We start from the raw sequence: 19583 nt of genomic DNA on the forward strand, positions 1-19583 counted from the left end.
GATACAGAGAAACTATTTCCTCTGATGGGGGAATCCATAACAAGAAGGCATAACCTTAAAATTAGAGCTAGGCCATTTAGGAATGAAATCAGGAAGCTCCTTTTCATACAAAGGGTAGTGGAAATCTGGAACTTGCTCCCCCAAAACGCTGTGGTTGCTGGGTCAATTGAAATTATTAAGACCGACATAGATAGATTTTTGTTGGGTCAGGGTATCAAGGCATATGGAACAAAGGCGGATAAATGGATTTGAGGTACTGATCAGCCATGATCTAATTAAATGGCAGAATAGGCTCGAGGGGCTGAATGGCCTACTCCTGTTCTTACACCACAACAACTTGCATTTATATAGCACCTTTAACATAGTAAAATGTCCCAAGGCACTTCAAAGAGCGTCAAACAAAATTTCACACCGAGCCACATAAGGAGATATCAGGACAGAAGGAGCACCTTAAAGGAGGAAAGAGAGGTAGAGTGGTGGAGAGGTTTCGGGAGGGAATTCCAGAGCTTAGGGCCTAGGCAGCTGAAGGCACGGCCACCATCAGTGGAGAGATTAAAATCGGGGATGCGCAAGAGGCAAGAATTGGAGGAGCGCAGAGGTCTGAGGGTTGAAGGGCTGGAGGAGGTTACAGAGGTAGGGAGGGGCGAGGCCATGGAGGGATTTCAAAACAAGGATGAGAATTTTAAAATTGAGGCGTTTCCAGAACGAGAGCCAATGCAGGTTAGCGAGCACAGGTGTGATGGGAGAGCAGGGCTTGATGCGAGTTAGGATACGGGCAGCAGAGTTTTGGATGAGCTCAAGTTTATGGAGGGTGGAAGATGGGAGGCCAGCCAGGAGGCTATTGGAATAGTCCAGTCTGGAAGTAACAAAGGCATGAATGAGGGTTTCAGCAGCAGATGAGCTGAGGCAGGGGTGGACCCGGGCGATGTTAGAGGTGGAAATAGGAGGTTTTGGTGATGAAGCAGATAGAATCATAGACAGTTACAGCAAGGAAAGAGGCCATTCGGCCCATCAAGTCCGCGCCGGCTCTATTCATGAGCAATACAACTAGTCCCACTGCCCCGCCCTATCCCCGTAGCCCTGCAAATTTTTTCATTTAAATTACTTATCCAGTCCCCTTTTGAAGGTCATGATTGAATCTGCCTCCACCTCTCCCCTGGGCAGTGCATTCCAGATCCTAACCACTCGCTGTGTAAAAAAGTTTTTCCTCATATCACCTTTAGTTCTTTTGCCAAACACCTTAAATCTATGCCCTCTGGTTCTTGACCCTTCCGCCAACGGGAACAGTTTCTCTCTATCTACTCTGTCTGGAACCTTCATGATTTTCAACGCCTCTTTCAAATCTCCTCTCAACCTTCTCTGTTCCAAAGAGAACAACCCCAGCTTCTCCAGTCTATCCAAGTAATTTAAGTCCCTCATCCCTGGAATCGTTCTGGTAAATCTCCTCTGCACCCTCTCTAAGGCCTTCACATCCTTCCTAATATGCAGTGCCCAGAACTGGACACAATACTCCAGTTGTGGCCGAATCAGTGTTACATGAAGGTTCATCATGACTTCCTTGCTTTTGTTCTCTATGCCTCTATTTATAAAGCCCAGGACTCATATGCTTTTAACACCGCTTTCTCAACCTGCCCTGCTACCTTCAACGATTTATGCACGTACATCCCCAGATCCCTCGGTTCCTCCACCCCTTTTAGAATTGTGCCCTCTAGTTTATATTGCCTCTCCCCATTTTTCCTACCGTAATGCATCACCTCACATTTTTCCGCGTTAAACTTCATCTGCCACGTGTCCGCCCATGCCACCAGAGTGTCTATATCCTCTTGATGGATATCGCTATCCTCCTCACTGTTCACTACCCCTCCAAGTTTTGTGTCATCTGCAAATTTTGAAATTGTGCCGTGTACTCCCAAGTCCAAGTCATTGATATATATCACGAAAAGCAGTGGTCCCAGCACTGACCCCTAGGGAACACCACTGCACACCTCCCTCCAGTCCGAAAAACAACCGCTCACCACTACTCTGTTTTCTGTCACTTAGCCAATTCTGTATCCATGTTGCTATTGCCCCCTTTATTCCATGGGCCGCAATCTTAATAGCAAGCTTACCATGTGGCACTTTATCAAATGCCTTTTGAAAGTCCATATACATCACATCAACTGCATTGCCCTCATCCATGTGGTCGGAAGCTCATCTCAGGGTCAAATAGGACGCCAAGGTTGCAAACGGTCTGGTTCAGTTGGACAGTGGCCAGGGAGAGGGATGGATTCAGTGGTTGGGGAACGGAGTTTGCAACGAGGACCAAAGACAATGGTTTTGGTCTTCCCAATATTTAGTTGGAGGAAATTTTTGCTCATCCTGTACTGGATGTTGTACAAGCAGCGTGACAAATGAGAGACACTGGAGGGGTCGAGGGAGGTGGTTGTGAGGTAGAGCTGGGTGTTGTCAGTGTACATGTTGATTCTGACGTGTTTTCGGATGATATCACCGAGGGGCAGCACATAGATGAGAAATAGAAGGGGGCCAAGGATAAATCCTTGGAGGACTCCAGAGGTAACAGTGTGGGAGCAGGAAGATAAGCCATTGCAGGTGATTCACTGACTATGACTGGATAGATAAGAATGGAACCAGGTGAGCACAGTCCCTCCCAGTTGGATGACAGAGGAGAGACGTTGGAGGAGGATGGTGTGGTCAACATGTCAAAACTGCAGACAGGTCGAGAAGGATAGTTTACCATTGTCACAGTCACATAGAATGTCATTTGTGACTTTGATAAGGACTGTTTCAGTACTGTGGCGGGGAGAAACTTAGTTGGAGGGGTTCAAACGTGGAGTTGCGGAAAAGATGGGCACAGATTTGAGAAGCGACAATGCGTTCAACAATTTTGGAGAGGAAAGGGAGGTTGGCGATGAAGAGAGGTGATGACAGCAGATTTGAAAGGGAGGGGGACAGTACTTGAGGAGAGGGAAACCGTTAACAAGAAATGGTTTTGTCAGCTTGAAGAGTTTGGTAAGTGAAGCATTATTGACTGAATGGATAGATATGCCTTATGTCGGACAATAAATTTTTACAAGAGTGATTCATTATTTGATTTATGAGGAAAAAAGGATTACAATTTCATTGTGCAGCTCATAGTCTATTGTAATCAATATGGGAATATGCAAATTTAGATCATTGTTTCACTATAATTTCTCTCGAGTTCCATAATGGCGTTGTGCAATTTTACTCCTATTCAACATTCTTGAAGGTGAAGGTCAACATACTGAAAGTTCCTTGAAAGGAGAAGGCAACTCTTACTCATGCATTCTCTCTATGGTTATAGTTTGGGTAAATTTCATGATCATCAACGAGAGACATCCCGGGGTTGAGCATTAAACATAGCTGAGCCAGGCATACCACAGATCAGGTACAGGATGAAGCTCTTGCTATTCCAATTGCAAAAAAAGAGGAAGCATGTGTGTCTAAAATTTATCTTGATACTGGCTTCTTTAATTCTTCCACTGTACATAAGGGGTTAAAACCAGCCTCATTCACACAAATCATGTCTCAGTTGAAATCGATGCAGTTGCAACGATTAATCGGTTTGGGCAGCTGCATGAAGGAGGAGCCAAGCCACTCAATTCAAATTTGCTTTGCTATTTGCCTAAATGTGCATCTAATTAGCAGCTGTTTGAATGGAACAAACAATTATTTAAATTCTGCATAGTGCCAGTCACCATTTTCGAAGGTATTTATCAGCATGCCCTTTTCAGACTAGGGAGTTTATCTGGGCTTTCGAAGAGACAAGTCTCACTATAACGTTTGAAGTGAGTCAGCCTGGAACTTGTGAAGAATGTTAATACACCAGATATTCCTATAGTTGGTGACATAACAGGAACAAAGGAACAATAACAACTTATAATTTAGAAAAAAGTTGAGTTATTTATTTTCTATTGCAAAGAGCTAAGAACTTTAAAAAATGTCATGTTACTGCCACTATTTGCTAGTTCTGTTACTTTTTAATATATATGGCAATTAAAACCCAAAATAAGGTATAGCGCAGAATTATTCTGCTACCAAGAAGGATCCCAGGGAAGCAAAGGATAGAATCAGTAACTGAGATAATTTTTTTTAAATGGTCCCTCTTTCATTTCCTGGGCATGCTATAAATTTCTCCTAGACATCAGGGCAAATGAAAGCATTCTCTGGAACATGGAGGGGCACAAGGACTCACCTACAAGACTAATCAATTTCAGACACCAAAAATATCTCGAGAAGAAAGTGTTAAGAAATCTAAAAATCTAACACTAACCTTGATAGGATGAGTGAAGCACACTAATAATTGTGCACAGGTATAACCCAACTCCACGCAGGGAACAGCAAAGTGCATCAAATTTTAGCTACTACATAGTATGAATTGCAGGTTAAATTTAGACTGGTACAGATATAAATCCAGTAGAAAATTCATAGCATGAGGGCCGGAAGCTCATTTTAAACTGTTTCACCAATGTGCCTGAATCCCATACTTACTGCATCAGGCTAAGATTTCTGCTTTCCATATCAGCTATCCTGACATTCTCTGGGGCGAGACAAAGGAATCAGTCCCAAGTTTAGTGTTGTTGACCTGCACCTACTAAAGGAGATAATTCCACCCCATTAGTTAGGGTTGTAGCTGAGCCTAGGTCAGAGAGCTGAAACCTGTGCTTTCCAAACCTGTCCAAAGTCTTTGATTAAAAAGTGTTTTTTTTAAATATTGGAATTTATATCATTCTCCATGGTAGAGGGTTGTATGCCTGACATTTCATTTCATTATACTAACATCTTTTCCAATTCGATTAGTTGCTCTGAAACAGATAGATCCTTCTGACCCCATTGTTACAAATTGGACACACTCCAAAGAGTTATTCTTGGCTGTATTGCTCCAGCACTTGCCAAATTAAATCCAGCCGGTATAGGGGAGCAATGCAAATGCAATTTATATTTTAAAAATCTAAACCCATTGAGATAAACACAGAGTTAATGCATTTAAAAACATAATGTCATTCCAGTGACATTACTATTGATGAAGCAAATATTTCCCTTCATTAATATATATTACTAACACCATTTAGGAAAAACATACCAAGGTCTTTTTTTTTGCCAAGCTCATGAAAAGTTACATTCACTTAAATCAATTTACATAATATAAAAGCATTAATTCACAAATCCTCTATTTACTACATCTGCCCTCCCCTACAATGCAAATTGGAAGGGATATAATGGGTATAATGCAAGCAGCTCATTCTCCCCTACTGTTGTACTCAGGATGGTGAACTCTCTCTGTAAGGCATTAGGGGAGATTTCTGCTGAAATATTGTTAGGAATTTCCCATGCCAGAAATGTGAGTTACGCTACAATTTTAGTTCAAAATCCCTAAAATGCAATCCCTTGTATCTGGATGCTTCTTTAAGTAGAATGATGTCTTAGTGGGCTGCCTCCTGATCACAGTGGTCTGCGTTCAATTTCACTCCAATGTGTAGTAAGCTCCATTACTCTCAGCGTGTGGAGATTAAAATTTGACTGCATTGGTACAGATTTAAATGATGCTACACATTGAAACATTTGACGAAAAAAGCACCCTTGCTGTAATGTTTTGTACTGAAAGACATCCCACCCCCTCCTTCCTTGACAGGCTCCTTCCCTGCTGTGCGTACCTCCAAAAAGCAGCAGCTTTCATAATAGGTGCCTGCCGTTTTTTCTCCCCCCGAGTCGATCCAATTATACATTTACTACAATGAAACCCGCTTCAAAGAGAAAAAGTACGGAGCCAGTTCTGTGCAAACACATCAAAAGAACAAGAAAAAGTGAAAAAGAATAGGAAATGAAAGGAAGACAGCTAATCACATGGCCTTATTAATATCAATTAACAGATTCCACTCTTGCTGACATTTGCTCAGCAGGAGGGGTTTGACAAGCCACTCTGCTGTAAAGAGCACAGAGCCAGCCTAATTCCACATTGTCACTATAGCTACTAGGCTCATCAAAACTTAAATCTTCCTCATTACACCATGGCCCCAGCTAACAAATTTCCCTCAAGTATGAACTGAATGCTGTTTACAACATTTGAGTGGCTCCCTGTTAAACCAGCCCTTGTTCTGAAAATTTAATGTTACCTCTTGTCACTGAATTTACAGCGAATAATCACCTAAACGGATATGCAGAGGGTTATCAACTGGAAAATAGGTGAAGTGACAAGGGAGTGAGCACGAATAATAAATGTGCAGTGAAGTCATGCACTGACCATGACAACTGAAGAAGTTTCTGTGTCCAGGACAGAATTGTCTAATTGGCACAAAGAGTATGTTGAGCAGCAGGTCCAGTTACAGAGAAAGGGGATAACCAATAATTAAACAATCACACGTTGCAATTGCTCATTCAAAATAATACCAAAATAAAAACCTTGGATAATACAATACAGGTTTCTCATGGTTTAACAATGCAGCATTTTGTTATGCCATGGCAAGACACAATATCAGCTGTAGTGTGCAATACATTCAGTGAAATTACTGTCATTTCAGTCAATTGACAACACAAATAATTATACAGTAGCATCTGGCTAAGATTCATTACTAATCTGAAACCAAATAAAAGGAACTTGTGTGAATGTAAGTCTGTCTGATCCAGAGTTTTATTTTGAATCAGAAGGCCAATCCTTTAGATTGGAGTAATATAAAAACACGTGTCTTTACAAAACTCTGAAACTTTTAAGGAAATCAAGTAATTCAGTAAATCCGAACGTGACACTTAACAAGTAATTCTGCTAGTTGAAACCATTTCAATCACCGACATTTGAAATTCAAGGGTTAGAGATTCAAGTAGAATACTAGTCACCACTGAAATATACTGAGATTGATACCCTAGGATCGAAAAAGGTAAAGAACTTCAAATATGCCTTTTATATTCAGATGGTAAATAGTGTTGAAAATGTTTGTTCCACTCTTTAAATCAGCAAGCTGATAAAAATGTTTTTGCATTTAATACTATATAATGCAAAGCAATATACACCGTCAATTAGAGTTAACCACATGGGCCATTTGGGTCATCATCTGCTAAGTGGACCATACTTTATTTCTGACATTTAAAGCCTTCGTAAATGTTGCTCATTTAAAAAATGCCCGTAACAGACAGACAGAGACACTTTCAGTTGAATTTTTCTGGTAAACAGATTTTGCAATTGTATCAGCGTGACATCAAATTTAAGCTGAAGTGCAGATTACTGAAGCTGTAAAAGTCTTCAGAATGATTTTGTTCAGAACACTAAACATGCCATCTCTCGTCAGTTGTTGAGCACTAAGCTCAGGTCAAGTGCCAGAAGGGTTTTTGAAGTTCTCTGCATATCTTGATGGCCGTACACTTTTGGGGAACTTGACATTCTGGCTGTATCAACCCAAGGAAATGGCAATGAACATCATTTTGCTTCATATTTTAAACTTTCACATCACAGAGTTGACAGTGCTGATTAACAACATACTGAGCCACAGAATAGTACAAAGTGGGTTTGCAGTTGCAGAGCCCCAGACAATAAGGTCTAAATCCCAACCCTGCTGTAGGAAAAGTGCCCGGTGGTCAGGTCACCACAGATCACTCACACATCTTCTAGCAGTTGGTTGTAGAGTGGCACGGGCAGAGGCCTGGGAACGGGTCACCCTCCCTCTCAGCCAGTTATTAAAAAAAATACAAAGGGACACAGAGCACACGAGAGAGAGAGAGAGAGAGAGAGAGAGAGAGAAAGAGACCTCCAACCCCTCGATGAACCCTGACCACTGCCCCCCCCCCCACCCACCCTTCAAATCTAACACTTACCTGATCACGTCCTCTGATTCCTCTTCTCCCATCCAACTGAGAGCCAGCCTGTCAACCTGTACTTCCAGGTTTCCAGTCAGGAATTCTACAGCCCCTTTCCCGGCTCCGGGTGAAAATCATGCCCCTGATCCTAGCTGTGCTGCACTAGGGTGATGTGCACAGGTAAGACACCTAGGGGTAGAGTTTCCGCTTTGGATGCGATCGCGAAATTGCACCCAAAATTGCGCTAGTTATGTTACAGTTCAAGTTTCCACTAAAATTAATTTACATAATCACAAAAGTAAAATCTTCAATGCCCCAGTGCGATTGGGCAGCATAATGGTTTCTTTTTTTTTCCCTTGATGTATTTAAAAGTAGTAACATGGTGCACTTTTACTACTACAGCTGAAAATGTGTTTATCACCAAAAATAAGCATTTTTAATAAGATTGTCCAGTCCTCCACTTGTGAGTACCCTGATTTAAAATCACTGAAAATGGCTTTAAAAAACTGGACTGAACTAGTTAATCGTTTCATTGATGTACACTAGTCAGTCTTTTTAGTAAATTACATATTTTTTGTTATGCATTTTAGTAAATTAAATATTTTTGGTTATGCATTTCCTTTATCAGCACAATCGATGGAATCTCGCAATTTCGACCTAAGGGTTGGCCAGTTTTGTGGGCGAGGCCTGATCGGGGCAAACTGAATCTTGAACCAGTGCAAAAGATTGCACAAAACACGAACGTAATTGGTTTTGGGGTGTAAAGCACTTACGTTTAAAATTCCCCGAACTTTAGCGTGGTTCAGCCGATTCCGCCCGGATTACGCTGATATTACTGACAGAAACTCGACCCCCGAGTCATTATCTCCTCTTAGCCTGGTTCATTAGCCATGCCAGTGCAGGTCTGGGACCAGGTTACTCACTACTCTCTTGACTACAAGAGGTGTACGACCTTCCAAGGGGAGGGTGGGACAGGCAAGGCCAAAAAAAAACAATGCAAAAAGGGTGGAAATAGATAAATACGGTAATCCTGAGTAGCAGCAAATGCATTTTGTGCCCGCTGTGGGTCAATGGAGGCCCTCCCTTGCTGTCAAGCCTGGTTTTTGAATTTAGGAGACTGCCCAGACCCTCAGAATCCAAAGCTCAAATTCTCCAAAATGTCCATTCTTAAAGTTGTTCAATAGGGTTCCCCTCAAAGCAGTAAGTGTTGGCGCACATGCCAAAAAAAATGATAAGATTATCATTTCATTTTCAGATTAAACAAGTCAAATATTGTAGAATGTTTGCCTAAAGAAACCATCAGTTTCCACCAGATTAAATTACCAGTCAACTAAAAACACATGTAGAAAATAAATAAGGGAAAGGAAATGACAAAATAGTGTCTCTCTAGTGTGGTGTTATAAAAACGATAAGGCTGCTCTGTCATTATATTTTGTGGCTCTAATTATCAGGGTGCAGGCTTCGTTTTCCCTTTCATTTGCTAGCAGTGAACTGTGCTTTGGCCTCAGATAATAACTGGTTAGTAGAGACAGCATGCCTTTTGAATGGAGAGAATCATTCAGCTCCAAGCTCAGACAACTATATAATATGCTGTTCCTGCAATACTGAAGTTCTAATGTGCTTCCCAATTTGTCATTAAATAAATAAACAGAACACCCAGTTTTGTACCAAGTTGAGTCTGTCAGGCATGCTGTCCCTGTGCAATGTTGTAGTCGCACAGTTCGAGAGCTGTGCCTGCTCCAAGACTGTATGGATAATGTGCTATCTGTTGTCTCACACACTCTTACTGTGCTCTAGAAAAAGAAAACAAAAATTGCAAGAAGAATCAGCTCAATTGTAGAAACCAGCCACGTACATCATTTAGGGGCATCGTGAGTTAAGCTTTCTACGAACTTACCTTTGTGACATTATCTTATAGGCATCTGGTAGGAAGCACCGAATATTCTCCATCTGGGCTGGGTCAGCATCACAGATTTTATCATCAGTCCTTCCGTAATTGGCACTTTCAATCATAATGACATCAGTTCCAGGACAGCGGAGTTCAATTGGATAACTTTCACAGGACAGTTCCCTCCTAACCACAGCCATCGGAACTGGAGCTCGGCTAAAGGCTGCAAGATTAACCAGACAAAAATGTGAATTGGCGTGCACTTTTAATGCTTCAACTTTTTCACAAGAAAGAGCAAAAGGCAATTTCTTATCTCACCTCCAGCAAACAATCTGGTTATCCTAGTCACAATTTTACTTTGCTCTGTTTTATCAATATGACAGGTCAGTGCTCCTCGGAACTTTCCTCTTTTATTCCTCCCAAGCTCCAAATACCCTTTCCTATAGGCTCTTCCTTCTCCCTGCACCCCCACTGAGTTTAAACAAGGACTCATCACAGCACTTCCTACTCTAATTCATTTGTTCTCTTAAAATTGCACAAATCATAATCTGCCTTCACTTTCTCCTAGTCTTCAGACTTTTAAAACACAAGTTTTGTGTTACCTAACCATTACTTGTCAGTTTACCTCGTCTCTTTACAACATTGATGGTACCCTACACTGTAGTCCTTGGCATTTGCCTAGGGTTTCTACACAAAAAAAATGTAACATGACTGCTTTAGGTTAGTGCATGCACATTATAATGAAATAGGAGAGCAAACGATTGACAAGTTTACTGGGGTAATTTTAACCTGCCGGATGAAAAACGGGTGGGTTTGGGTTGGATGCCCGTTTTACACCCAGCTCGATTTTACTCATCGACTTCAATGGACAGTAAATTCACCCGAGGTGCAAAATAAGCAGTCGAGCCGAACTCACCCATTTCCCACCCGACAGGTTAGGTTAAAATTACCCCATGTGTTTTGCATTGCTGCACAACTTGAGCCGCAAGCACCTAAAACTAATACAGTAAAGGCACACCGAACAGAAGCAAATAGCAGTGTAATTCCCATGATAAATATTAAAAGGCAGTTATTTTTGAAAGACAAATTTAAAGCACAACATACAACTTGAAATTTGAGGACCCATTAATGAGGCAAGCAGAGGGTCTGTGATATTGCTGAACTACCAGTTTCACGAGCCACTTTTATAGTTAGTCTAAAAACCAATTGGATTATACTTTGTAATTTATCATCAGCGGACTATTGAAATGAAATCGTTCCCTAACATTGAGCCAACATTGGAATTGAAGTACCATCCAGGAAAATGAAGAACAAACTCTCATCAAGTTGCAACATGTTAAAGGAGGGGACTGCTCCAATGGTTTAGTCAGAGTTTTAACAGTCATCAGCATCATTTCCATTACAAAAAGGTGTTCCTGCTAACTGACCAAAATCCTGGTATTAACACCATCAAATTGCTCTTAACTCACTGGTGTACAGTATCAAATAGTCTCAACATAGCTATTTTCAATGGGCTAGAGATCCTGAAACAAGAGAATAATTAGGAAATGGATTTGCAAACTAGAAGCAGTAATCAGTGTTCCAGCATATAAAGTATCGAAGGATACAAATAGTAGGCATCACACCAATGATTAGAATGCCATATTGCCCCAGTGTAAAGTCGTTTCTTTTGGTAAACCCAGCTTTAGAGGCTATTCATTACACCTCAACAGTAGAATTCATTAGTGTGTCATTGCAACCTTTTCAATTTAAATACATATCTCTGTTCAAATCTATTTTTATCCAGTCCATATCAGAATCAATATTTTACTGATTGTAATCCTACAATAATCCAGGTTCCTGTTGAAGTGGCAGAAGTCAGATGATTGACTTCCTAAAATCAATGGACTGTACCTTGTGTGACAAAAGCAAACCTTTCATCCTGCACCATAGAGAGAAAATCTCTCTTTTAATTATATGACTATTGATACACAAGGTAAATGTGGTATTAGAAAAGTATCAAGATAGATACTTGGAGCCTGAAGCACAGTTATCTGTGAGAATGCAGGTGGCTTTTCTGAATATAGATAAACTGGAGTGAGGAAGCTTGGTCCTTGGTGCTGATCTAATCATACTTATATATGAGGCCGGGGCAAGGTGTGAACCGTTACTCATCACGTAATTTAATAGATACGATAAATCAATGTGTCTTTGAGCATGATTTACAGCTGCTCTATTCAGAAGTCTGGGATATATAATGCTAATTTTCCTCAATATCTTCAGTTCAGTGTACGAGATTAGAGTTCAGTTTACAATTTGTATTTTCATTTCTGGAATGGACACGAAGGGGTGGGCAGGAATACTGCCTCACCCATGTACAAACATAATATCAGAAAATCTATGAAAGACCGTTTCCTCCAAAAACTTGAAAATGTTGTAACCTCTTGTGGATCGGTTCAATTTCACTGTTTAAGTATTTGCACTATTATTAACTTCCTGTGTAGTTTTACTTCTGTGCAATTATCCTAGAAATAAATCTGACTATCAGTTTTAGCCTGAATGTGACGGTCAGTGCGGAATTCGCTGTCTTTCGGAATAGATAAGAGTGCATCTCATGTGGTCTGTGGTGCGTGCATCATACCATAACTAAAAGGTTAGGGTTAGCAGTACACAATCCCATTCATGGCATATATAAAGGAAACAGGTTTCATGGGAGATTCAGCCTGCTTGTGGAAATTGCCCTTTCTGCTGTCAACACAAGTCAAAGCCCAAATCCAAACATCTTGTATTAATACAAAATTTAATAAAGCTGCATTTTGCCAGCTGCCATTAATTTGAGGGTCTTCAAAAGTCATAGAGTCATAGAGTCATAGAGTTATACAGCACGGATAGAGGCTCTTCGGCCCATCGTGTCCGCGCCGGCCATCAAGCCCTGTCTACTCTAATCCCATATTCCAGCATTTGGTCCGTAGCCTTGTATGCTATGGCATTTCAAATGCTCATCCAAATGCTTCTTGAATGTTGTGAGGGTTCCTGCCTCCACAACCCTTTCAGGCAGTGAGTTCCAGACTCCAACCACCCTCTGGGTGAAAAAGTTATTTCTCAAATCCCCTCTAAACCTCCCGCCTTTTACCTTGAATCTATGTCCCCTTGTTATAGAACCCTCAACGAAGGGAAAAAGCTCCTTAGTATCCATCCTATCTGTGCCCCTCATAATTTTGTACACCTCAATCATGTCCCCCCTCAGCCTCCTCTGCTCCAAGGAAAACAAACCCAATCTTCCCAGTCTCTCTTCATAGCTGAAGCGCTCCAGCCCTGGTAACATCCTGGTGAATCGCCTCTGCACCCTCTCCAAAGCGATCACATCCTTCCTGTAGTGCGGCGACCAGAACTGCACACAGTACTCCAGCTGTGGCCTAACCAGTGTTTTATACAGCTCCATCATAACCTCCTCGCTCTTATATTCTATGCCTCGGCTAATAAAGGCAAGTATCCCATATGCCTTCTTTACCACCTTATCTACCTGTTCCGCCGCCTTCAGGGATCTGTGAACTTGTACACCAAGATCCCTCTGACCCTCTGTCTTGCCTAGGGTCCTCCCATTCATTGTGTATTCCCTTGCCTTGTTAGTCCCTCCAAAGTGCATCACCTCGCACTTTTCCGGGTTAAATTCCATTTGCCACTGTTCCGCCCATCTGACCAACCCATCTATGTCGTCCTGCAGACTGAGGCTATCCTCCTCGCTATTTACCACCCTACCAATTTTTGTATCATCAGCGAACTTACTGATCATACCTTTTACATTCATATCCAAGTCATTAATGTAGACCACAAACAGCAAGGGACCCAGCACCGATCCCTGTGGTACCCCACTGGCCACAGGCCTCCAGTCACAAAAACAACCTTCGACCATCACCCTCTGCCTTCTGCCACTAAGCCAGTTTTGTATCCAAAGTGCCAAGGCACCCTGGATTCCATGGGCTCGTACCTTCTTGACCAGTCTCCTGTGGGGGACTTTATCGAAGGCCTTACTGAGATTGGTTCTCATGCTGCATAATCACATTTGAAGAATGACAACCATTGTAGAGGCACAATCAATGCTGTTGACCTCTGCAATCACATCACAGCAACAAACCGGTTCAGAAACAGTGATATGGGTAAAGATAATCAGAGTGTAGCAGGAAGGGACAGAGACTTTACCAATAATAGTGCATCAGCAAATCAGGTCAAAGCAGGAAAAAAATGGTAAAAAGTCAAAACTAAAGGCTCTTTCTCTCTGCACAGAGCATTCGTAACAAGTTAGACAAATTAGTTGTACAAATAGAGATAAATGGGTTTGATCTAATAGCCATTACAGGGACATAGGGGGTGATTTTAACCCCCAAAAACGGGTGGGTTGGGGGCGGGTGTGAGTTGAAAATAGTTGCTTTTTGGGTCGCGACTGCAACCTGGCTTTATTTCCCGGTTTAATGTCAGCATGTAAAACTACAGGCTTCCCACCGGGAATGCAAATTCCGAAAATTTTGCTGTTGCGACCCAAAAAAACTATTTTCAACTCCCACCCATCCCACCAGTTCTTGGGGTTTAAAATCGCCCCCATGGTTGCAGTGATCAAGGTTGGGAACTAAATATTCCAGGGTATATGACGTTTAGAAAATACAGGCAGAATGGAAAAAGAGGCGGGGTAACTAATAATAAAGGGTGACATAAGGACAGTGGTGAGAAAGGATATCGGCTCGGAGGATCAGGAAGTAGAATTTATATGGGTGGAAGTAAGAAATAACAAGGGGCAGAAAACTCTGGTGGGGATAGTTTACAGGCCCCTTAATAGTAGCTATACCATTGGACAGAGTATTAATCATGAAACAATGGGACTTGTAACAAAGGTAATGCAGTGATCATGGGGGACTTTAATCTTCATATGGACTGGGCAAATCAAACTGGCAAGGTAGTTTGGAGGATGAGTTCATGGAACACTTTCAAGATGGTTTCCTAGAGCAATACGTCATGGAACCAACCAGGGAATGGGCCATTTTAGATCTTATATTGTTTAATGAGAAAGGGTTAATTAGTAATCTCAAATAAAGGATCCTCCGGGGAAGAGTGATCATAATATGATAGAATTTTACATTGAGTTTGAGAGTGACGTACATAAGTCAGAAACTAGAGTCTTCAACTTAAATAAAGCCAATTATATAGGTATGAGGGGCGAGTTGACTAAGGTAAAATCATAGAAAATTTACGGCACAGGAGGCCGCCATTTGGCACATCGTGTCCGCGCCAGCCGAAAATGAGCTGCCCAGCCTAAAACAGGCTGCCATGTGGGGCTTTGTCAAAAGCCTTGCTAAAATCCACCTGGACCTCATCAAATGTACTACCCTCATCAACCCTCCTTGTTACCTCCTAAAAAATCCGATCAAGTTAGTCAGATATGACCTTCCTTTTACAAATCTATGCTGACTGTCCTTGATTACTCCGTGCCTTTCTAAGTGACGGTTTATCCTGTCCCTCAGAATTAATTCCAATAATTTGACCACCACTGAGGTTAGACTGACTAGCCTGTAATTACTCAGTCTATCCCTCACTCCCTTTTTAACTATGGTGCAATGTTAGCTAACTCCAATCCTCCGGCACCACGCCTGAATCCAGTGAGGATTGGAAAACGATGGTCAGAGCTTCCACTATTTCCTCCCTTGCATCTCTCAACAGCCTGGGATACATTCCATCCGGCCCTGGTGACTGTCAAAGATGCGAATCCCTTTAATACTTTCTCTCTCACTATGTTTATCCCATCCAATATTTCACACTCCTCCTCCTTAACTACAATGTCTGCATCATCCCTCTCTTTTGTGAGGTCAGACGCAAAGTATTCTTTAAGAACCATACCATCATCTTCCGCCTCCACACGTAGATTAGAGACCAAAGAGGTAACCTAATAGGCCACCCAATAGGCCCTACTCTTCCCTTAGTTATCCTCTTGCTCTTAGTGTATTTATAAAACATCTTTGGGTTTTCCTTGATTTTACTTGCCAGTATTTTTTTCATGCCCTCTCTTTGCTTTCCTAATTTCTTATTTAATTTCACCCCTGTACTTTTTATACTCTTCTAGGTTTTCTGCAGTATTGAGTTCTCGGTGTCTGACATAAGCTTTCCTTTTCTGCCTTATCTTACCCTGTATGCTCCTTGACATCCAAGGGCCTCTAGATTTGGCAGACCCAACTTTTTTCTTAGTGGGAAGATGTTTACTCTGAACCCCTTGAATCTTCCACTTGAATGTCTCCCACTGCTCTGACATTGATTTACCTTCAAGTAGCTGTTTCCAGTCCACATTTGCTAAATCATTTCTTAGCTTAGTAAAATTGGCTTTTCCCCAATTGAGAACTTTAACTCCTGTTCTATTTTTGTCCTTTTCCAGAACTATGCTAAAACTAACTGAATTATGATCACAACCACCAAAATGCTCTCCCCACTGATACTCCTTCCACCTGCCCAGCCCCATTTCCTAAAACTAAATCCAGAACTACCCCCTCTCTTGTTGAGCTTGCTATGTACTGGCTAAAAAAGTTCTCCTGAATGCAATTTAAGGATTTTGTGTCCTCTATACTCTTCACACTGTTTGTATCCCAGTTAATATTAGGGTAGTTGAAATCCTCTACCATTACTGCCTTACTGTTTTTGCACTTCTCAGAAATTTGCCTACATATTTGCTCTTCTATCTCCCTCTGACTGTTTGGGGGTCTATAATAGACTCCCAGTAGTGTGACTGCCCCTTTTTTGTTCCTTAGCTCAACCCATATGGCCTCAATTGATGATCCTTCTAACATATCATCCCTCCTCACAGCTGTAATTGTTTCTTTAACCAAAACTGCCACCCACCCCCGCCCCCCCCCCCCAGAATGGGAAATTAGATTAAAAGGGTATGACTGTTGATAAACAATGGCGAACATTTAAAGAAATATTTCAATATTCTCAACAAATACACATTCCATTGAGAAATAAAAACTCCACAGGAAAAGTGATCCATCTGTGGTTAACTAATGATGTTAAGGATAGTATTAGATTAAAAGAAGAGGCCTATAAAGTTGCCAAGGAGACTAGTACGCCTGCGGATTGGGAGAGTTTTAGAAACTAACAAAGGACGACCAAAAATTGATAAAAAGGGAGAAAATAGAATATGAAAGTAAACTAGCAAGAAATTTAAAAATGGATTGTAAGAGCTTCTACAAGTATGTAAAAAGGAAGAGAGTACCACAAGTAAACATTGCTCCCTTAGAGGCTGAGACAGGAGAAATTATAATGGGGAAATCAGGAAATGACAGATGCGTTAAATATTTTGTATCTGTTTTCACAGTAGAAGACACAAAAAGCATACAAAAAATAGTGGGGAAACAAGGGGTAAATGAGAGTGAGGAACTTAAAACAATTAATATTACTAGAGAAAAAGTACTGGAAAAACTAATGGGACTAAAAGCCGATAAATCCCCTGGACCTGTTGGCCTACATCCTAGGGTTCTAAAAGAGGTGGCTGCAGAGATAGTGGATGCATTGGTTATGATCTTCCAAAATTCCCTCGATTCTAGAATCGTCCCAGCAGATTGGAAGGTAGCAAATGTAACCCCGCTATTCACGAAAGGAGGGGGAAGAGAGAAAACAGGGAACTACAGGTCAGTTAGCCTGACATCAGTCCTCAGGAAAATGCTGGAATCCATTATTACGGAAGTGGAAACAGGGCACTTAGAACATCATAATATGATTAGGCAGAGTCAACATAGTTTTATGAAAGGGAAATAGTGTTTGACAAATTTATTAGAGCTTTTTGAGGATGTAACTAGCAGGGGTACATAAAGTAGAACCAGTGGATGTAGTATATTTGGATTTTCAAAAGGCATTCGATAAGGTGCCACATAAAAGGTTGTTACGCAAGCGCTCATGGGGTTGGAGGTAACATATTAGCATGGATAGAGGATTGGTTAACAGACAGAAAAGAGAGAGGATGGAAAAATAGGTCACTCAGGTTGGCAGGCTGTAACTAGTGGGGTGCCACAAGGATCGATGCTTGGGCCTCAGCTATTTACAATCTATATTAATGATTAGATGAAGGGATCAAGTGTAATATGTCCAAGTTTGCTGACGATACAATGCTAGGTGGGAAAGTAAGCTGTGAGAAGGATGCAAAGAGTCTGCAAAGGGATATAGACAGGTTAAGTGAGTGGACAAGATGGTGGCAGATGGAGTATAATGTGGGGAAAGGTAAGGTTATTCATTTTGGGAGGAAGAATAGAATAACAGAATATTTTTTAAATGGTGAGAAACTATTAAATGTTGGTGTTCAGAGAGACTTGGGTGTCCTCATACAAGAAATACAAAAAGTTAGTATGCAGGTACAACAAGCAATTAGGAAGGCAAATGGTATGTAGGCCTCTACTGCAAGGGGGTTGAAGTACAAGAGTAAGGAAGTCTTACTACAATTGTACAGAGCTTTGGTGAGATCTCACCTGGAGAACTGCGTATAGTTTTGGTCTCCTTATCTAAGGAAGGATATACTTGGCGGTGCAACAAAGGTTCACTAGGTTAATTTCTGGGATGAGAGGGTTGTCCTATGAGGAAAGATTGAGTAGAATGGGCCTGCACTCTCTGGAGTTTAAAAGAATGACAGGTGATCTCATTGAAACATACAAGATTCTGACGGGGCTTGACAGGGTAGATGCTGAGAGGTTGTTTCCCCTGGCTGGAAAGTCTAAAACTAGGGGACACAGTCGCAGGAAAAGGGGTCAGCCATTTAAGACTGAGATGTGGAAGAAGGTTGTGAATCTTTGGAATTCTCCACACCAGAGGGCTGTAGATGCTGAATCGTTGAGTGTATTCAAGGCTGAGATAGATTTTTGAGAATCAAGGGATTTTTTTTTTAATTTTTTATTATTCGTTCACGGGATGTGGGCGTCGCTGGCGAGGCCAGCATTTATTGCCCATCCCTAATTGCCCTCGAGAAGGTGGTGGTGAGCCGCCTTCTTGAACCGCTGCAGTCCTTGTGGTGACGGTTCTCCCACAGTGCTGTTAGGAAGGGAGTTCCAGGATTTTGACCCAGCGACAATGAAGGAACGGCGATATATTTCCAAGTCGGGATGGTGTGTGACTTGGAGGGTAACGTGCAGGTGGTGTTGTTCCCATGCGCCTGCTGCCCTTGTCCTTCTAGGTGGTAGAGGTCGCGGGTTTGGGAGGTGCTGTCGAAGAAGCCTTGGCGAGTTGCTGCAGTGCATCCTGTGGATAGTGCACACTGCAGCCACAGTGCGCCGGTGGTGAAGGGAGTGAATGTTTAGGGTGGTGGATGGGGTGCCAATCAAGCGGGCTGCTTTATCTTGGATGGTGTCGAGCTTCTTGAGTGTTGTTGGAGCTGCACTCATCCAGGCAAGTGGAGAGTATTCCATCACACTCCTGACTTGTGCCTTGTAGATGGTGGAAAGGCTTTGGGGAGTCAGGAGGTGAGTCACTCGCCGCAGAATACCCAGCCTCTGACCTGCTCTCGTAGCCACAGTATTTATATGGCTGGTCCAGTTAAGTTTCTGGTCAATGGTGACCCCCAGGATGCTGATGGTGGGGGATTCGGCGATAGTAATGCCGTTGAATGTCAAGGGGAGGTGGTTAGACTCTCTCTTGTTGGAGATGGTCATTGCCTGGCACTTATCTGGCGCGAATGTTACTTGCCACTTATCAGCCCAAGCCTGGATGTTGTCCAGGTCTTGCTGCATGCAGGCTCGGACTGCTTCATTATCTGAGGGGTTGCGAATTGAACTGAACACTGTGCAGTCATCAGCGAACATCCCCATTTCTGACCTTATGATGGAGGAAAGGTCATTGATGAAGCATCTGAAGATGGTTGGGCCTTGGACACTGCCCTGAGGAACTCCTGCAGCAA

At 42.0% G+C, this 19583-nt stretch overlaps 1 protein-coding gene across 10 annotated transcripts in view; it reads right to left on the reverse strand.

Annotated features, from left to right (window-relative positions):
* The window catches only part of adgrl3.1 (adhesion G protein-coupled receptor L3.1), a 602649-nt gene that overhangs the window by 307583 nt on the left and 275483 nt on the right, over positions 1-19583 (reverse strand). For all 10 annotated transcript variants that reach the window (XM_067983447.1, XM_067983448.1, XM_067983439.1 and 7 more), the window contains one exon: positions 9701-9914. In XM_067983447.1, the coding sequence (XP_067839548.1) occupies positions 9701-9914 (214 nt within the window). The remainder of the gene's footprint in view (positions 1-9700; positions 9915-19583) is intronic.

Source organism: Heptranchias perlo, chromosome 4 (assembly GCF_035084215.1).
Source record: "Heptranchias perlo isolate sHepPer1 chromosome 4, sHepPer1.hap1, whole genome shotgun sequence".
Taxonomy (NCBI): domain Eukaryota; kingdom Metazoa; phylum Chordata; class Chondrichthyes; order Hexanchiformes; family Hexanchidae; genus Heptranchias; species Heptranchias perlo.